Source organism: Panthera uncia, assembly GCF_023721935.1.
Source record: "Panthera uncia isolate 11264 chromosome C1 unlocalized genomic scaffold, Puncia_PCG_1.0 HiC_scaffold_3, whole genome shotgun sequence".
NCBI lineage: Eukaryota > Metazoa > Chordata > Mammalia > Carnivora > Felidae > Panthera > Panthera uncia.
This window is the reverse complement of record NW_026057584.1, coordinates 30,933,894-30,953,339: the sequence shown is the minus strand read 5'-3', so window position 1 is coordinate 30,953,339 and position 19,446 is coordinate 30,933,894. Positions and strand designations below refer to the sequence as shown.

At 38.6% G+C, this 19,446-nt stretch overlaps 1 protein-coding gene across 2 annotated transcripts in view; it reads left to right on the top strand.

Moving 5' to 3' along the window:
- PARD3B (par-3 family cell polarity regulator beta) overlaps nucleotides 1-19,446 on the top strand; it is a 1,005,179-nt gene that overhangs the window by 386,931 nt on the left and 598,802 nt on the right. For both annotated transcript variants that reach the window (XM_049615864.1, XM_049615866.1), the window contains exon 3: nucleotides 10,763-10,934. In XM_049615864.1, the coding sequence (XP_049471821.1) occupies nucleotides 10,763-10,934 (172 nt within the window). The remainder of the gene's footprint in view (nucleotides 1-10,762; nucleotides 10,935-19,446) is intronic.

Sequence of the window (19,446 nt, the reverse complement as noted above, 5' to 3'; positions counted from 1 at the left end):
TCTTCTCTTCTCTTCTCTTCTCTTCTCTTCTCTTCTCTTCTCTTCTCCTGAGAAACATAAAAGCCTAGAGTAGCAAAGTGCAAAAGTGGCTACTGGGTTTGAGAGTTTAGTGTAAACACTGGCTTTTGAAACCCAAGATTGCTGATGGTCTTAGCAACCTGAATTTTGGGGTCCAGCCCTAATTTCAAAACATGTGTTCCATTTTTTTTCCTGTAACTATGCTCAGTGTGTTTCATTTTTTTTTTTAATTTAGAAACAAATCCTAGTTTTCACGCCGACAGAATATATTCTAGATGCTTTAGGAAGAAGGCCTTTTGCACAAAACATATAAATTTGCAACTGACTCTGAAAGATGCTCTTCCTACAATTAGAGGCAAGACCTGAAGCACAGGTACTCCTGGAAGAGGTAATACCCCTCCTGCGATTGTGAGCAAGGAACAAGGACCCTGGGCTTCTTGTCTTCAGGCCCCAATTAGCGAGGCATCATTCTATGTGAGTTTAATACACCCACAATCATAATTACAAATCTTGACATTTAGATGCTCCCAAAGTCAACACCCATCCCAGCAGGGTTAGCCACATTATTGCTAGTTAAGGAGATGTAGAGCAATTAGAAGCTAAAGGAAAAGGTTAGCTTTACCACTCAGATGGAAGGGGTTCAGTAGCAAAACCCACCTGCAAGTGCAGTGTTAATTTTTTAAGATATCAGCTTCAAAGCCTTGTCACCCATGACAAGGAAGATCTGAGTCTAAATGGAATATTTAAGAGAAGTGCTTCCTCATCCCTCAATCAGGCTGCACGCTGACCTTTGCGTCGTCTTCACCGGTTGTTCAGCTGTCACCAAATGCTGGAGAAAGTAGACCATCATTAGACCTGTCATGAGGTCAATCAGCCGGTGCTCGGGCCAATTTGCTAAATGTGTCTTTGCTAAAGAGTCTGTTCCCTCACCAGTCTGATGAAATGTAGTACCAATTAATCACCAGCTAATTTTCAGGGAGTTGAAAACTCCCTTGTAGTCGTTGGCCACTCACCACGTTGTCTGGCCTTGGGGGACCTCAGGCCTGGAATGTGAGGCCACCTCAGAGACACGTGAAACTGTTGAAACGTGTGTCTTAGGCTACCAAGGTGACAGGCTAGGCGACATCTGCCTCAGGCCAACACTGACCTGTTTTAGTTAGAAACCCTCCATGTGGTTGGCAAGCCCCAAAGACCGTGCCTGCAGCTCAAGTGCACGCAGCATTGTCTCCTTGAACGTTTTAATGATCCAGTAAGATCTCGTTGTTTTTTCTATCAACCTATCAGTTCTTTATCTGTCTTTAGAAGGTGGTGGCTTTGTCATCATTCTCTGCAGAGGTTTATTATCTGAGAGCTGTTGAGTTGTCTTAAAAGCAGAAAGGTTTCTTTTTTTTTTTTTTCCTTTTACCAAATAGACTGTTCTATTTGTAGCCAAGTCTCATAAATTAAAATACTTGTCAAAATAAATGAATAGTATGTTTGTTATATTCATGACTTAAAATCACATTTGATTGCTTACTCATTAATCCACAAAATTAAGCAACGCACCCTGGATTGCAGTCATTAGTACAAAGAAGCAGGGTTCTTCTAACCGTCAGACGTAGTAGAGAACACCGTACGATTGTGTTTGTTTCAAAACTAAGTATGTTAACACACACATTAGTTTTATAATTTCAGAAGGTCTCCTCTGGAAGAAAGTCAAGTACATAAATGCAGTCCACCAACAAACGGGGTTGGGATCATAATATACTAAGTGGATTTGAGATGGAACAATTGTAAAATGTCATCTTACATTGAGCCTCAAAGCTGACAGAAGCTATTTTGCCCTCTGTAGGAGCATACGTGGTAAGGGAGGTTACCTTTACTCCCAACTGGATGGAAAAATCAAGGACTCAGGGAGATGGTGTCCACATCCATCCAAATGACCACATTTGCCCTTTCTCTCCGGTAAAGCAGAGAATGTAAACCATTTCCCTCACTCCCTTCCATGTGGCAAGTACTCACGAGCAGCTTGGAATACAAGGTCAGGTTATACTTGAATTCTCTCATCTGTAACGTGGGGATAATACTGTTTTTCTGATAAGTTTTCTTATGAAAATGAAATAGGATATGTAAGTACTTAGAACAGTGCCCAGCACATAGTGAGGGCTGGCTAATTATTTGGTAAATACATTTTTTAGTTATGTGACTCATGGTTTCAAGTAGCTGACAGTGATAGAGGCAAGTAAATCAAGATGGTTGTGCTGTGTGACTGGTAATGATAGAGACATGGACAGTATTGTGGGAACAACATAGAACCCAGTAGAAGGCCTTGAACTACATCTTGGAAACTATGAGAACATAAAGAATTTTAACTTGGAGCAAGACCATGCCACTTTGTATGATAGAAAGCCCATTTCAGCAGTAGTGTTGTGGGTAAACATCCGGGGGCTGGACTAGAAGCCAGAAGCAAATTGAGGCCTTTGCAGTGGAGACGTAAGGACCTGGAGATGCATTGAGGCATTTTATTGTGATGAATAATCCCTGCAGAGAGAAATCAGCCTTAGATTCCAGTAAGTTACTGCCTTCAAGTGTCTGTTGACATATCTATGGATGACTGTGGCAGCGCTGGACCTTGGCCAAGAAATTACCAAAAAGGTGTTTCTGAGGCCGTTCCAGCTTTGGTTTAGGGTAGAGCATAGAAGCTGTAGGGAAGTAAGGAGAAAAAATCTGAGCTAGTAAAATAGTACTAACGTGAAAGTTACAACATTTTAAAGGTATGTCTGCTTTGTCATTTACAAAATATTTTTCCGCGTGCTATTTTATGTTTTCTTGTGTCGGGTACGCTTCCTTAGAAAAGAATATTCTTTCAGAAATGCAGGTTAGATGTGTGTGATTTAGTTGAGAGTGATTTGAAGAAGAAGTCATTTGTGTGTATGTGTATCCCTGCATTTTAAAACATTGTCTTCATTTACACTAACGTACACTCTCCCAAGACCTTCAAAGCCCTTGGGATTGGATAAAATTGAGGAACCTCCGTGATATACAGAGTAAATGGCAAGCAAAGCCACTCAGCGAATTGGCATCATTTTTGAGTTTTCTCAACCAGTTTAACCCAAGGATCTTCCACTTTCTTTTGTGTTGGTTATTTTTAGTGTGTGTAATTTAGAGACAGTGGAAATACTATTACTGACAAAGCCAGAGATGCTGTTTTTTTTTTTTAATTTCTGACATTTGTGTTACCTCAGAATGCTTGAAACTTCTTCCTGCTTCTTTACGTGTTTGCTTTGTCCGTAGCTGTCCCACAGGGCCCTTTAGGATTAGAGCTTGGTGGCTACCACCTGATCTCCATGGAGCCCTTTGCCCGACCACTGCTATGGATGGTCAAGGGCACAGAGGAAAGTGTCTTCAGGCTGTCCTTGTGTATGTTAGGTGTCGGTTTTGAAGGTTGTTTCATAAATGGTGAGTTGTTACCACGCAGGAAAGTGAAGAATGAATGTAACAAAAATAAACAAATAAAAATAAGGCTCTCAAACTTGAGTCAGTCACAGGAAAAATACGATTCAGTATAAATGTATTTATTGTATACCTGACTTCTTAGTGAGCTGCTGCATAATTAAAGGTAAATGCAGTTTTGGCCAAAGTATCGGTGTTTTTTTAATAGGCATGCTTTTTGTTATTACCAGCAGTGTAGGCAGCTGCCTTTTGAAAATGTGATAAGAATAAATAGGATTCTTAGTACAATTGAATAAATTATGTTATTTTCTTTAGCATGAAGCTTAAAGCTGTAAAGTTTGTAAAGGTCCCTATTACAGATTTTTCAGTTTGGAGAGGAAATGAAAATTGGTTTTATCTCATTTATTGAATGTCGATTGAACTTTCTGAGAATCAGAGCTGTTGCATACTTGCTCTGAGGATACTTGATCTGATGCTTGCATCTGATGAGGATGCAAATTTGAGCATGCTCATTTTAAAAATCTGGATTAAATGCGTTTAGCTAGCTGTCAAAATCCTATGAAGGAAGATCACCTGTTTTCAAACCTTTGTTTAAAGTGGCATAAAAGTAAGTCACATAGCCCATTGTTATTTAGTTACAAGCAGATATGTATACATTTAAATGAAATTCTTCCGTGTTTCACTCTCTTCCCAAAGGTGATAATGTGTTTTCCTGTACTTGTGAAATGGTTGTAATTTCACAGTCTTACTTAGATTTAATTGTGTTTATTAAGATTTGAGACAAATGATTCTAATTTTGTTTTGTAGGATCCTGTTTTTTTTTTCCTTTGTCTTTGAATTTTACTTGATAGTTGTCGGTCATATGGAATAGGTATGAAACGGTAAAAATAGCAGTGTGTTGTTAAATTCAAGAGTTGAACCCAAAGAACTCAATATGGCAAATAAGTTTTTCTTAGTAGTACGTGAGTGTACTTGACGTGTAATTAAAATAGAGCCACATTTCCTAACTGTAATTACTAATACAAAAAATGTACTTTTATAAATCATGTTCTATGGGCATTTGGATGATTCTTTTTGATTTTCTCTATAGGCTAAAGATAATAGCATTCGATTATAAAAACTCAGGCTCTAAAAAGTGACAGAATGCTATAGTTTGATAACAGAGCAAGCCACATCATGAATATTGAGGGACACTGCAATAAATACCCTTGGTGGCATTTATTATGAAAATATTTACTTGTGACTGGAGAAGCTAAAGGCATTGGTATATTGCTTCAAACTGCGGTGGAAACAGCACAACCCATGTTTTGCAGGGTGGGGAGAGTGGTAAAGCGTGTCTACGGGTTGTGTGATGAAGAGGAAGACAAAAAAGAAAAACAAAAATTACCTATTTGATGTGTTTGATCTTGGTAGTTTCTCTGTTCCTCTGTCAATCCTGTGATGAAGAGATTAAAGAGAATCAACAAAGTAAAAGCAGAATATGGATAAACAAGTCAAGTGGGATTTAGTCTGGAAGCCAGAGAATGTTAGCTATGGTAGGAAAAGGAATTAACATTTAACCTTCCATTGTGTACCAGGCTCTGTGCTGAAGTGTTTAGGCATGCTAGGGATATTATCAAGGAACTTAACATTCTACCTCCACGTGACTCACACACTCCCCACACACACGCACGCACGCACGCAAACACACAGCCCTTTACTAGTGATATTGATCATAATAGTCTTACTGTTTAATTATACAAACAGGTCTGAGTTCTCGAAGTGATATTGATGGTGTGAAATTGCAGAGAACACATGACTCTTTTGATCAAGTCTATTATTCAGGTTTCACAGATAATTGTAAATTACCCAAAATTCTTCCATTTCTTTTCATCTTTGAATTTGTTGTTGTTGTTGACTTTTTCATTATTTTGATCTACACAAGGTATGAGAAAAAGATGGAAATATTCTCTAAAGTGAAGTTTTATGGGTGATCATTTTGCTAGGAGAATCCCAATTTCAGATGTTCTTCCCATAGGCCTTCCGGGGTGGCCAGGGGATGCTTGCAGTTACCAAAGCCAGTGCCTAACCTTTGAACTGGGAGCACCATCAGCATGGACAACTGAGATCGAATTATTGAATATCATTTTACATGCTACATTAGTGTGTTTATTTTTACATGTTTTCTTAAGTCCTATTTAGAAGTTAGGTGTGCTCCTGAGAATTGCACTCCACCTTGACCTCTCAAACAGAGGTAGAAAACATGTAAGATAAACATTGTACATTCTCCCAGTGCCTTAATTTTACTGGCACATTAAAGAGAAAATAGTGTCTTATTAAAACAATCACAGAAAGCTGGTAGAACGTGAAATGGAAGACCTGAATTTGTATAGGCTGCACACTTGAATCGTGAGCTTATGGAATGCCATCTCAGACTACACCGCTGACTCTGCCTCCCTCTCCATGTGCTCTCCACCCCTGGTGTACCACTTGTACTCCTTCAGAGACCAAATAAGCAGATTCTCCCTTTCAAAATTGAGCCTGAAAAAGAAAGAGAATACACATAATCTCTCTTTTTGGAGCCTGACGTGGCAGAAGCAATTTCTCTTCGTGTTGAATAGAAAAGTAGGAATTTCTCTCCCCCACCACCCATAATAACAAAACCAGAACAACGGTAATAATGATGATGACGCTTCGAGGGTCTTATGGGTATGTACAGGTTGTTTATATGCATTCATTTCTAAAAAAATAATAATTTGGATGTTTATTCTAAAAACACGTGAAAAAATCTAGGTATCTTTTACTTGCTCTGTTAGGTTTTAGTATCTGTTCTTGCTTTCTTTTAGTCATTTTATTCCAACAAACATATGTTCAGTGCCTATTGTGTATACTCACCAATCTAGGCGATGGAGATACAACAGAAAAAACAAAAATCACTGTTTCCTTGGAGCTTATATTCTAGCACAGTGAGAAAAAACAGACAATAAATAAGACAACTAAAAAATGAAACATTGAGAGGGCGATAAATGCGATAAAGAAAAAAGAAGGGAGGATAGAAAGTGGCTGTGATGTTGCAATTAAGATCGTGTGGTCAGCAAAAGCCTGGCATTTGAGTAAGGATTGGAAGGACAGAGGAACAAACCATGTAGGTGTCTGGGGAAGACTATTTCAGACAGAGAGAACAGCAAATACAAAGACACTGAGTCAGGAACAAAGAAGAAATCATAGATGGATAGAATCCTGAGAGCAAGGGAGAACGCACTCAGAACATGTGGTCAGATATGTCCCAAGGAGTTTACGACCAGATAGTCCATTGCAAGGACTTGAGCTTCACTGTGACATGGGAAGGTGACTGACCAAAGGAGACACATGACCCATCTTGTGTTTTAGTAGGATCACTCTGGCTGCTGTATTGAGAATGGATTAGAAGGGAGCATGGGTAGAAATAAGACCACACAGGAAATTATTGCAGTGATCCATGGGAGAGACTGTGGTAGCTGGGCCCAAAGTGATGAGAGTAGAGGGGTGAGAAGCAGGTAAACTCTGATTATATTTTGAGATTTGTTCACAAACTGGATGTGTGTGGGGTGTATGAGAGAAGAAGGGAGGGGTGGAAAAAGGCATCAAGGGTGAATATGAGATTTTTCTCCTGAGCAGTTGGACGGATGGACTGCCAGTAATTTGAATGTAAAAAGATTGTGAGAAGAGCTTCGGAAGATCATTTTTTCAGTTTTTCACATGTTATGTTAGGTGATGGACCATATAAGCCTGGAGTTCGAGAAGAAGCTCTGGGTTAGAGGTTTAAATTTGGAATTTATGAGCATATACTTACATCTATGCCATGAGACAAATGAGATGTCCAAAATGACTTAGATGTGTTCTCTGTCACATTTTTAGAGATGAGGAGGAATAAGTAAAAGGAAATTTAACGGATGGTCACAAGAGATATCCAGGAAGACAAGTCAACAAAACAATTTAAGAGGCATGTTGAACTGTGTCCTAAAATCAAGCCAGATAAGTGGCTTGGGATTTAGTTATCTAAAGATTGGTTTTGACCTTCATAAGAGCAGTTTCCATGGAATGGAGGGGCAAGAGCCTGACAAGTGTGGTCTCAGCAAAGAACAGGAGTCCTTTGGAAACTGCTCTGTAGAGATTGGAAACTGCTCTGTAGACAGACATTTTCAGATTTTGCTTTTAAGGAAAGTAGAGAAATAGGGTATTATCTACAGGGGTAAATGGGTCCTGAGAAGGTTTCTTAAACCTTTCTGTTGTTGGTTTTTCTTTTTGTTTGGGGTGGGAGAATGAATAGTATATTTGTGGACCAACCTTCCTGTGTACATCTGGGGATGAGATGCCAAAATACTGACAGAGATCTGTGAGGACAGGAGTTTTGATTAGAAATAATGACTCTGAAAAGAGTTTGGATTATGGGGTCTTTGGGAAATGTTGGTGTTGTGCTGGGTGACGTGAGAATACAAGCATTGCAGAAGGAGAACAGAAGGGTTGCCAGAAGATGGATAGGGCAGCAGAAGAGAAAGGCATCCAAATGAAATATTACCTGTTTGCATTTTGCATAATGTTTAGGTTACTATAGTCCCAAAGATGTCAGTGAAAAATCTTCCACATGCCATAGAAGTTTAGTCTAGGTGAAACCTTAACAACAGAAAAAAAGTTAAATAGAATTTCTTCTTTCCTGTCCAACTTCTTTTTCTATCATGTTGGAAATCAGCATGCCTCTGTTGAGGAGCCAGAACCATGATTTATGTTAATTAATGCATCTCTGTAACACCGTCTGCTGGGAACTCTGTTACCTGATAATGGAGGTGTTCTGATGAAGCAAGTAATGTAGCTAATAAGCACCTACAATGTACGATTTAAAGAAATTGTCAGTTTTGAAACAAGTGTGCATATTGTAGATGTTGAAATGCAGACCGCATGGAGAGTTTCTTATCAGCCAGCACCAATGAAGCCAAAGACTTTGTTTGGGCACCACCGATTCAGGAACCGAACCTCTTCTTTCCAGGAAGAGAGACCGTCTCATTCATTCATCCATCTGTACATCTAGGGTAGACATTGTGAAGATAATGCCTGTCAATTGTGGGACTGGGAGACGGACTGTGAGATTTGGGAATACTCCACTTCTTATTATCATCATCTTTGTGATGACTATTGCCTTTTCTCTCCATTCTTGATCGTATTCTTTAGGATATAGCATCCTAGTGGACAAACCACAAATATTTTACAAGATATCCTCTCTTTTTACAGCTCTCTTGTTGGAAAACAGTCACAGTGTGGTCTGAAACCCTGAGTTAGAAATGAAAAAGACTAGATTCTAGTACCAATTACTGTTTTGCCTCTCCCTTTGGGAAACAAAATCTCCGAACTATTATGTTCTCTCATTTGATAAGTAGACGTATCATTGTTGTTACATCTGCTGTAAACTTGTATGGATATAATAGTATGGAAAACAGGAGAGTATCTTGGGGAGGAAAGGTTACATAATAAACATAGATAATGGCATAGTTGATGAGTTATCAGTTTTAAGATTGTGTATTATGCTCCAAACTGATACTCAGTTTTTTTCTCTTTTCCCCAATATGGAAGGCGCACTGCATTTACTAGCAGTTAAGGATGTAGGAAGAGGGAAGAGTAAGGTATTACTCTTCACTAACACAAAATTGTTCATAGAACCCACATAATAAGCCGCTTCATCTTGCCGATTGGCAATTAAAATAAATGTTACTAAAATGTGTTAGAATTCACCAATATGCAAAACTGAAATTATAATTATGTCACAAAAATAGTGATGAAAATTACACTTCTAGCACATTTTAAAAACTGATTTTATTTTCCTTTTCAAGATTTAAAGTTTTAAACTCTTCACTTTGACCAGATGATTAGAAAGATACAGTTCTACTGATTATTTTTATACTAGAATAATCTTGCGTTATTAATCCATTTAAGTCTTCTCTCAAATCAGTTCATCATTACTACCAATTAAAAATAGAAAATGTATGTGCTCAATTTCAAGAATTAAAAATAATGCCTTGGGAGTAGCATTTCTTTCCTGTGGCAAGAGGATTGTTGGATTTTCCAATTAAAGAAGTCTCCATACTGGAAATGAGTAGTCAATTATGAAAATTATTTCTGAGTAGTCAATTTGCATATCCCTAATTGTATTCATTTCTTTTGAAAGATTCAACTTGGAATTTATGATGTTTTGATTGATTACTCCTGCATTTGTGTTATTAATACTATTGCCAACGAGATTCCCTTATGAATGGGGCTTTCTGTGCCTTTCCTAAATAAATGCTTGAATCATAAGTAGGTTTGTTTTATGTAATGAATGAAAAATATCTAAAGATTTACTAGCAGATTTCAAAGTTGCCCACACTGCTCTTTCCTGGGTTGACAGTAGCATCCTCTCGCTGCCTACTGCACACACATTTGGACTTTTCCACGGCACTTGATGAGACGCTTGTGAAGGTCCTCCGTGGAGGTGCTGTCTGCTGGCCAAAAATACAGTTTGAGCAGGGCTGTCCTCACTGTTGATACAGCAGTGCTTGGGCAATTACTGGAATATTTTATTTTATTTTGCCCTTTATGAAAAATGACTTGGAATGGACAATTAAATGTTTTATATTAATAGTTCTATGTTAATAGTTCTATATTAAGAAACATAGTTCTCCTATGAAATGAAATTGAAATGAAGATAGTAATAATTTGGTTGAAAGTGCTGACGCTTAGTCTCTTTGGACTTGGCGTTCATTGGACTGAACCAGTCAGCACAGTGTCATGAAGGAAGAGAACAGAATTAAAGGGATGTATAAAAAGGGGATGATATCTATGTGCACAAAATGAACACATTGTATGGAAATATACACATTCATTTGTTGTGATCGTGTCTAAGAGGGCAGCTGTAATTATGGATTTTATAATATCTCAGCTCTCCGAGCCTTGAATGTCCTCTTTTTTCAAGTAGACCTATCCTCAGCTTCTGCATCTTCGACTTTTTATTTCTGGAAACACTCTTAAAACTACTGAAGTCCTTTTAGGAATATTGGTGAAGGTGGCAAGGGGAAGGGGCAGCCATTTCCTTATTTCGAAAGAGCCAAAATTGGTTCTTTATTTCAAGAATCGGCAAACAATTAATTCCTGGCTACAATGCTTTTAGACCTATTGAGTGGAGAGTTGTGGGGCAGTAACATTCAAGTTTGACGTTGTCAGAGGCCATTTTCTTTAAAATCAAATAAAGATCACAATCAGCAAGATACAGTGTTGTGTGATGATGCATGTCATACCAAGTAATGAGTGTTGTTGGATTTGTTTGTAGCTGATTGCTGTGTTTGATGAACAAGAACCACTCCACAAGATTGAGAGCCCTAGTGGAAACCTTACAGGTCAGCAGACCCCAGATGCCTTTGAGACGGAAGTGGCTGCCCAGTTGGCTGCATTTAAACCAATTGGTGGGGAGATCGAAGTAACCCCTTCTGCTCTAAAATTAGGTATGTACATTTTCACTAGTATGTTTTTCACCTGATTGAAATACATCAGCTTGCTGATTATGAGTTGCTTCTACAATATGACATATCCTCTTAGTATCTTTCTTTAAAAATCTGGTCTGTCTTTTCTTTAAATTATTTTCACATAGCTCTTTGTAGTCGATGATGCTGAGACAAGTGGATGCGGTTTTTGCTTGCATTGCGGGCGAATCTGAACCGCATCCTCTCGAAGTATCCTACAGGACAGGCTGGTCTGTAAGTGATGTGGCTTATCTGTAGCCTATGAGGATCACTTTAAGAAAATGTCCCTGAAGAGTGTCATTTGGCAAAAGCTAAGGTTTATCAAGGAATTTGGACTAGAAACAAAGGTCACTTTCTGTTTCAGCCACCTTCTTTTTCTCCCCAAATGATGTATCTCAGAGTTTGGAGGAAACGTTTGAAGTTAATTTCTTTTTTTTTTTTCAAAAAAAATTTTTTTAACGTTTTATTTATTTTTGAGACAGAGAGAGACAGAGTATGAACGGGGGAGGGGCAGAGAGAGAGGGAGACACAGAATCGGAAGCAGGTTCCAGGCTCTGAGCCATCAGCCCAGAGCCCAACGCGGGGCTCGAACTCACGGACCGCGAGATTGTGACCTGAGCTGAAGTCGGACGCCCAACCGACTGAACCACCCAGGCGCCCTGAAGTTAATTTCTTAATTTTGTCCTCCTCATTTATTCAAGCGAGAACAACCCACCTGGTAGTTTTGTTCAGAATTCTTTATTTTTGTTTTGAAGGCATTGGGAGAAAAATAAACATTCTTCTACAGTTTCAGTGAATTTACATCTCCAAGAGAAATGTCAGTTTTTGGTGATAACTCTTAGAGATAAATTTAGGTCCGTTTAACAGCATGAAGCTTTTGAAAATCCACTAACATTTTGGTACTTAAAACAAATTTTCATTCCTGTTGAATGTATGCATATGTTTTGAGACTGCTCTGAGCACCTGTTATATAGGTTAATTCTCCAGATAGAAGAACAGAGGCTTTTACTACTTTGCAAGGGGAATTTTTCGCTTGCAAAGCAAAGAACATGCTTAAAATTGTAAGTCCTAGAGAGTACTCGTTTTTCCCATCTGAAACAAAATGTTTACTGTAAAGTTTGTTTTACATACCACAATATTGAATATCCATATTTGGTACAAATGTTCTGGAAAGCATCTGTGGTGCTGCCTTTGTAATAAACCAAGTAGAAATTAATGACCTATAATCTTCACAATTCTCCTCTATCCTTTGGAAACCCGGCCAGTGAGGCCGTGTGCTGGAATGCAGACGACAGAGGGCCTTGTGGAGGCCTCTCTCCATCCACAGCGAGGTTTGTGTCTTCCACAACCTCACCACCCTATCATTCATTTGCATAATGGATGCCTTTTTATCCATTATGCAAATGGTGCGGGAGGAAAATTAGGCAATAAGGGAAGACGAAAGGAGAAAATTGCTCTTGCTTGTTTTAATATTCTATTTAGAAGCGAGCACTGTGTGGTCTTCGAAAGGCTGAACCTCCAAGGGCCCTGGGCTTGAGAATTTGTTTTCACCTTTCTCTTCACTTTCTCGGGGAAAAAAATAAGTTTGTTTTTCTTAAGATTTTCAGCTTCTTTTGTTGAACCAACTGAGCAATGCAATGTTGAAGTCAGGAAGAAAGGTAAGCTGAGGTTCTTTTCCTTTGAAAGTGAATTTTGTGCATCCTGAGGACGAATTTTTGGTAAGAGAGACAGAAAACAATCTTGATTAAATGGGAACTACATGCCGGGCGCCGAGCTCCAAGCGGTGCACTAAGTGTCCTAAATCCTTTACTCATAACAACCCATTTCAGCCTCACGGTACTTAGCTGGGTTCTGTCATTCCCCTCCTTTAAGAGATGAGGAAACAGGCATAGGGTACTTAAGTGATTTATCCAAAATCACATAGTTATTAGGTGGCAGAGCCAGGATTTGAACCCTCTCTGGCTCCAGTGACAGGAGCAAATTTTCTGAGCTGCCTTTCATGTGCTATTTGTAAGAGAATAAATTGATAGAGTTTGTCTGCGATTTATGTTGTGAATATAAACCAAAACCCTGAAAGTGCTTATTCACTTCTTGGCTTCAAATCCATTTCACGTGGTACTATAGATTAAATGACGAGATTAGCTAACCTTCTTTATTAAGCGGTCAGCGTCGCTTTCCAGCCAATGGGTCTGAAGCCCTGACGTCATCTCCAGTTCTTCCTCTTTCTTTCCTGCCCTCCTCACTTTCTTCCACCTTCATGTACATGAGTGTCGCAGCAGGCCAGAGCTTTATCATCAATCAGACGATTGCAGAGGCCTCAAACTGACCTCTCTCTTTACAGGGTGCACGGATCCTTGCTTCTGTTAGAGCTGCCTTTCTAAATCACAAATCTGGTTATATAACTCCCTGCCTAACAACTTCCAATGGCTTCCTATGGCGTGGAGAGCCATGTCCAAAGTCATTAGCAGGCTGATGCAGATGGTTCCTCAGAATTAGCTGGAGGAATCTGGGCAGGGATGAATGATGAAAAAAAATCCATCCCTTATCTATCCTCCGGGGTCCAGCAGATTGAGTACTTTTCATTTCTGTAACTTTAAAAGCAAAGCAAAGCAGAACATGTATCAGGTTTCTCAGAGAAATTAAAGAAGGAAGCAACACCACCTGCTTGGGTATCTGCTTATTCTGTTTTCCTTTTGTTGCTCTCAGGACAGGTGTGGTCATGGATGGGACAGGTGTCATGGCGGGGTGGGGTGATATGCAAGGCAGCAGATGCAATGCTCATGGCTCTCCCAGGAGTGTGACCCCGCGGCGCCATTGGCCCCACCCCGAGATCCTGTTGAGATAAAGGGGGAGGAAGTGGTTAGTGTGGAAGTAGCCTTTGTGTTCCAGTGATTTCACCATAACAAGGTGCATGTAAAATGCCGAACACCAGAGCCCCAGCTCTTCATCTCTACTCCCCACTCTCCTCCCAGAGGCCATTGGAGCTGGTTCTACTCCTCATGGGGGGCTCATTGGTGCCAGCTGGGACAGCAGAAGCAGGGCTTATTCTCACTCATTTTCAAATTCTTGAGACCCCATTCAAGAAAATGGGGAATTTAACCATGATCAGCTCACATGCTTATCTCTCCTAATGAGACACAATTTAACAAATAATAGGAATCAAGACATTTTTATCATTAGGTCATATTAATCACCACAAATTTGTGTTTTATTTGTATCTGAGATAAAAATATGCTCAATATTCAGTGTAGTTTTTATATCATTTTCAACAGAAGATAATCGTCAACAATATTCGTTAAAAACCAACAACATTCCCTGTATGCATACACAAGTTCGCCATTCCTGTTTTTTTCTCACAGGATGAAATACTTATGCATCGAATATGCAGCAAGTTCATATTTACAGGCTCTTCATGATCTACCTACTTTCTCTCTGCCTGCCTTTCTTACTGGCCACTCTTCCACAGTTACCTTAACCTGCAGGCACCATGAACCACTGGCCATTCCCCAGATTTGCTTTCTTCTAAGCCTCTGTGCTTTTGTAGGTACTGTTCTCTTCACTTTGATCCCCCCTTTGCCTCTTTTTGTACTTGATGAATTTGTACCTACCTTTTTTAAAAAAATAATTTAATATTTTATTTTTGAGAGAGAGAGAGAGAGAGAGAGAGAGAGTCCCAAGCATGCTCTGCACTGTTAGCATGGAGCCGAACGTGGGGCTCAATCTCACGAACCGTGAGATTGTGATCTAGGCTGAAGGAAAGAGTCTGATGCTTAACTGACTGAGCCACCCAGGTGCTCCTGTAGCCACCTTTTAAATTCCAGCTCAAATATGACCTTGTTTATAAAGTCTTGTGCACATCTTTTAGATAGTGCAGTGGGTAACAATAAATTTCTTAATATTTTATTTGGCAACAATGAGTTACAAAGATGAATTGAAGAACTCTTCTACTGACCTAAACGGGTTCATACTCTTATATATACCCTATAAGCTAATGGGATATATATATATATATATATATATTTATTTATTTATTTATTTATTTTTAAGAGTTTTAAATCAGTTGGGCATCTATATAATCCTAACTTTATTCATTTAAATTGTTTCTTACCATTTATTTTCCAGTGGTTTTTCTAATGTAATGCTAAATGACTAAGTTCTGATGTAGAATAATTTGCTAGTTTGGGCTAACGTTTGATGATTCTATGTTTCTGAAATTGATCAATGCTTTCAACTGTATAGCCTAGAGATTGCTAACCTAAAAAAACCTATTTAAAAGAAGAGACATGGTAGAACACCACCAGGTAAAACAGTAAAGAATCATATTCACAGAGTCCATTTGAGCTTTAAAATCATCTAGCTCAGGGATTTCCCAGGTCTTCTTTGTGGAATCCTATGGTACTTCTTAACATATTTTGGAATTTCAACAACTACGTGATCATAGTGAATTAATAAATGACATATATTGTGCACTGACATTCTGGATGCTATTCTAATTTATTCACTTTCACTCTCTGAGAAATAGGACTGGATATGCTAGCAGGAGAAAGAGGGATGCAGAAGGCTGTTGAGTAGGCAGCAGAGAATCCTTAGGCCTTTTAGGAGGTCCTACCGTGGAGAAACTCACTTCCACTCAAAAGAATTCTTAGTGCCCTTGACAGCAACTTTTGTAAGATGCTGGTCTAGACATAGTTCTATAGAATTTCATAATTAGCAGTTTTCTGGACAATTGACATTATTTTACAAATAATCAAATGTGCGCTCTGATGTCAAGTAACTAGTTGGGTAAAAACGCGAGTTGGAACCTGCGTCTCTTGGCTTCTAGTACAGTGCTCTTTCAACTACATGACAGTTTTTGGATTAATTTTAGTTTTCAATTATCCATGTCTTTTAATACTATATGTGATAAAATACCACCTCATATCCTTTTAGAAGTGAGATAGAGTGTAAATTAATAAATAGATACTGTGAATAGCTGTAAATCAAAAGCTAATAAGGGAATAAAGACCAGAAAATTAAGATGGAGAAAATTTCTTTTAAATCCTTCTGTAGGTTTCAAAAAAAAATGAATATGCTTCTGCCTTCTCATCCCTTGTATGTTTGCGCATACACACATGCATGCATGTGTTTATGTTTGGGGGGAAAACTGAACCCAAACCAATATGTTAATGGGATACGTAGGTGATTTTTTTCTATATTGTGGATATTTGTTGTATTCTTTTCACATTGTAAGTTTCTGCATGTAGGGCCTTGTGTCCATAAGACAAACTAGGACAATTATTTTGAAATTTGGAAGAGTAAGTCTTTTAGGTTTCCCCTAGGCTGTTCCTGTACTGACTTTCGATCTGTGGTAGCTGACCTTCTGCTGTTCCTCAGAAGACCTTGTGAGATCATGGTCTCAAGGTTGGCCCATCCTCGTCCCTTGAGAACCAGTGATACGGACCTGGTCCCAGACCCTACAGTATTTGATCTAGTTGTGTTCCCAAGTAATCATTTAACCTATATCTATCAGGACCACATTTTTCCAAACAAAAAATAAATCAGGACACAACTGTCATTTCCATAGAAGTGAATATTCTGAACTGAGACTGTCCAGGTCTCTTTGTGATGTGTGATCACCATGTCTCCTTGGCTCACAGTTTTCTCATCTATAAAATATACCTTGTTTGCCCTAATAGGCTATGATTTTTTTTTGGAGAATTTCATTCATTCTAAAGCTGAATTTGAATCTGAGTCCATGTGCCTGCCAATTTCTGTCCCATGGCCTCAATTAATTAGTAGTTTTATTTTGGACCTTTTGATAATTTTTTTTTCAGGACTTCTTGACTGAAACTTGATATGTTGGGTCCAAGCTTCAGTGAGAAAACATTTTCTTTGGTTATAATTATTTTAGCAATGTAATTTAAACAGTATGTCAGGATAAAACATATTTGGAACTTAGTTGTTGCTAGTCTTGTGATCCGTATTACCCAGATATAAAACAGTTTGATTAAAGTTTGGAGTTGAAATGGTGTTAGCTTTATTCTCCTCTCGCGTGTTAAACTTTGAAGATGAGCTTACTTTCTATTTGAAAGTGATTCTTGTTTTTGAGACTTGAAAGCTGGAAGGTGCCTCAGATGCTTTATTGTTTCCGTGTGTGTTTGTGCTTCAAAACTGAAATGGAAATTATGATTGTGTGTTTGTTATAATTATTTTCAAAACACTGAATTTCCCTTTCTTTTCAGTAGTTCTGAGGAAAAAAAAATATATATATATATAGCCATAGATTAGCATTGGAAATTGTGACCGTTTTCTATCTGATTTTGTCTAATTTACTGCATAAGGGAAACATATGGGAACATTTGTCTGAGTTTTTAAGGAAACCAAATCCCTTTATGGCACTGATCTTCAGGAAAAAATAAAGAAGGGGGAAGTTTATTCCTTTAATTAGGCTGTAGTGTGTAAGTAGCTGCTGTGCCCGTAATGTGAGTTTAAGTATTGGCATCTGACCCTAGACAAACACAGTCACACCACACACATCGCAGAACTAAAGCTCAGGGCCAGGCTGGGCTTCTCCCGGAGCCTTTGAATTCTGACTACAAAGCGCACAAGCATGTGCGGGTTCCCCATTGCTGGAAGCTTTCTGCTGTGGGCTGTGAAACCAGAGTTGAAATTACCAGGCAACTGAGGTCATTTGCTTGGACGACTCCATAAGTCATAATTTGGTCACTGAGTTTCATCTTATTTGTTTCCTGTTGGGGCTGATTATTCAAAAGTTAACAGCTATAGAATAGCTTTTCTTTCTTTTCTTTTTTTCTTCCCTGTGAGCCTGGTATTTTCTTCCCATGCAGGCTTGCATGAATGATGTTGTAATTAGCTATGGTAACCTTGCCGGGCTATCATCAATCAGTCACAGCCATAGAGTCAACAAAGTGCGTGCATGCTTTCTGCTATGACAGTGACTCAATCAGGGCTAAGGAGGTCACGGCGTTTCTAACCCATTTCTGGCATCATCCTTCTTTTCCTGTTGTCTTGGTTTTTATTTTAGTTTGTTTTCAGAGTAGGTGAAAGTTGCTGGGGGGGTGGGTAGACAGATTATGTATCAAATATTTAAAACATTTTTAATACTCTGGAAAAAGGCCTGAGGTGTTCAGTTGAATGAAAGAATAAAATCAATACCTAAAGACAAGCTACTGGTAACAAATATTACAAGGTAATTACCTCACAGTAGTAACTTTCGTTTGTGTTAGTGAAGGAGAAATGTGAAAAGCAGTTCAAATAAGAACTTTTCAGCACACTTGGCATTACCTTTTCTGAGTAGCTGTGGATGAATGGTCGATACAGGCATACTTCATAGACATGCCATCAGTTTGTAACATTTTATAAAAACAACAGTGAGATTTGCTTGAAAATATTCTGTACTCTTAGAAATGTCGTTTAAGTGATATATTATTTATTAAATTATAGAATGTCAAACAAGGAAAAATATTACTATGATCCTAACAGAACTACTGTTTCCATTTTTCTGTTTTCTGTCTAGTTTGTCTTTGTATTTTGTCTTAATTTCTTTTTTACTCTCTGCTTCAGTTTTCCTATCATCTTTTCAATTTTGTGTGCTATGTCTAATGGCTAAATGTAGTACTTAAATTGGCACTAAGTTGGTTGTACTCTATGAAAAAAAATATTAAAGGGGGATTTCATTTAGCCATTTTTCAAAAAATGTAAGATAGTATATGGAAACCAAGCTTTTACTCTTGTTCTTTTCCAGCTTTAATTTTCTAAGGTGATTATATGACCTCAAAACACACACACAAAAAAAATGCAAGTTCACCACCTCACCTTGGGCCTCTGGCTGATGCTGGACCTGCACTGAGAGCCTACAGATCCTCTCATAAACAAGCGGAATGAAAGGTCACCTTCCTACTGCTCACTTGATACTAGACCCCTGGGTTTTCAAGCCTCTTTTGCACAATGCACTTACTAGTATGTCTGGTGAGGCCATGTTTGCAGAGGCCTAGTCCCTGAGTAGTGAAAATATTGTCAGCCATACTGTCACATTCAACTTTTGATAGTTCCTTGAGCCACTGGTAAAATCATTTGCAGTTTGTCCTTTTAACAAAAGAAAGGGAACACCCCCCAATACACACACACACACACACACACACACACACACACACACGCACAGGTCTCTTCTTCCCTTCTCACCAACCATTACAATCCCCATCTTCCTTTCTTATGGCCCATCCCCCCACCTCTTTTCTGTGCAGGTACCCTGGGAAAGCCAAACAGGACCAGGCAGAATGGCCCTCGTTCTCTAGACAGAGGTGCTGCTTTTCAGAGCCTCGTTGGGTTTCACGTGTCTGTTTCAAAATGCTTTCAAATTACTTATCTATATTAAACATTCTTAAAAATCTGACTCAGGTTTTTAAATATATAATTCTTTGTGGCCATTGATTACATTTCTCATAAATTTCTAATCACACCTAAAATGATTTATGATAATTATGCTGATCTACTT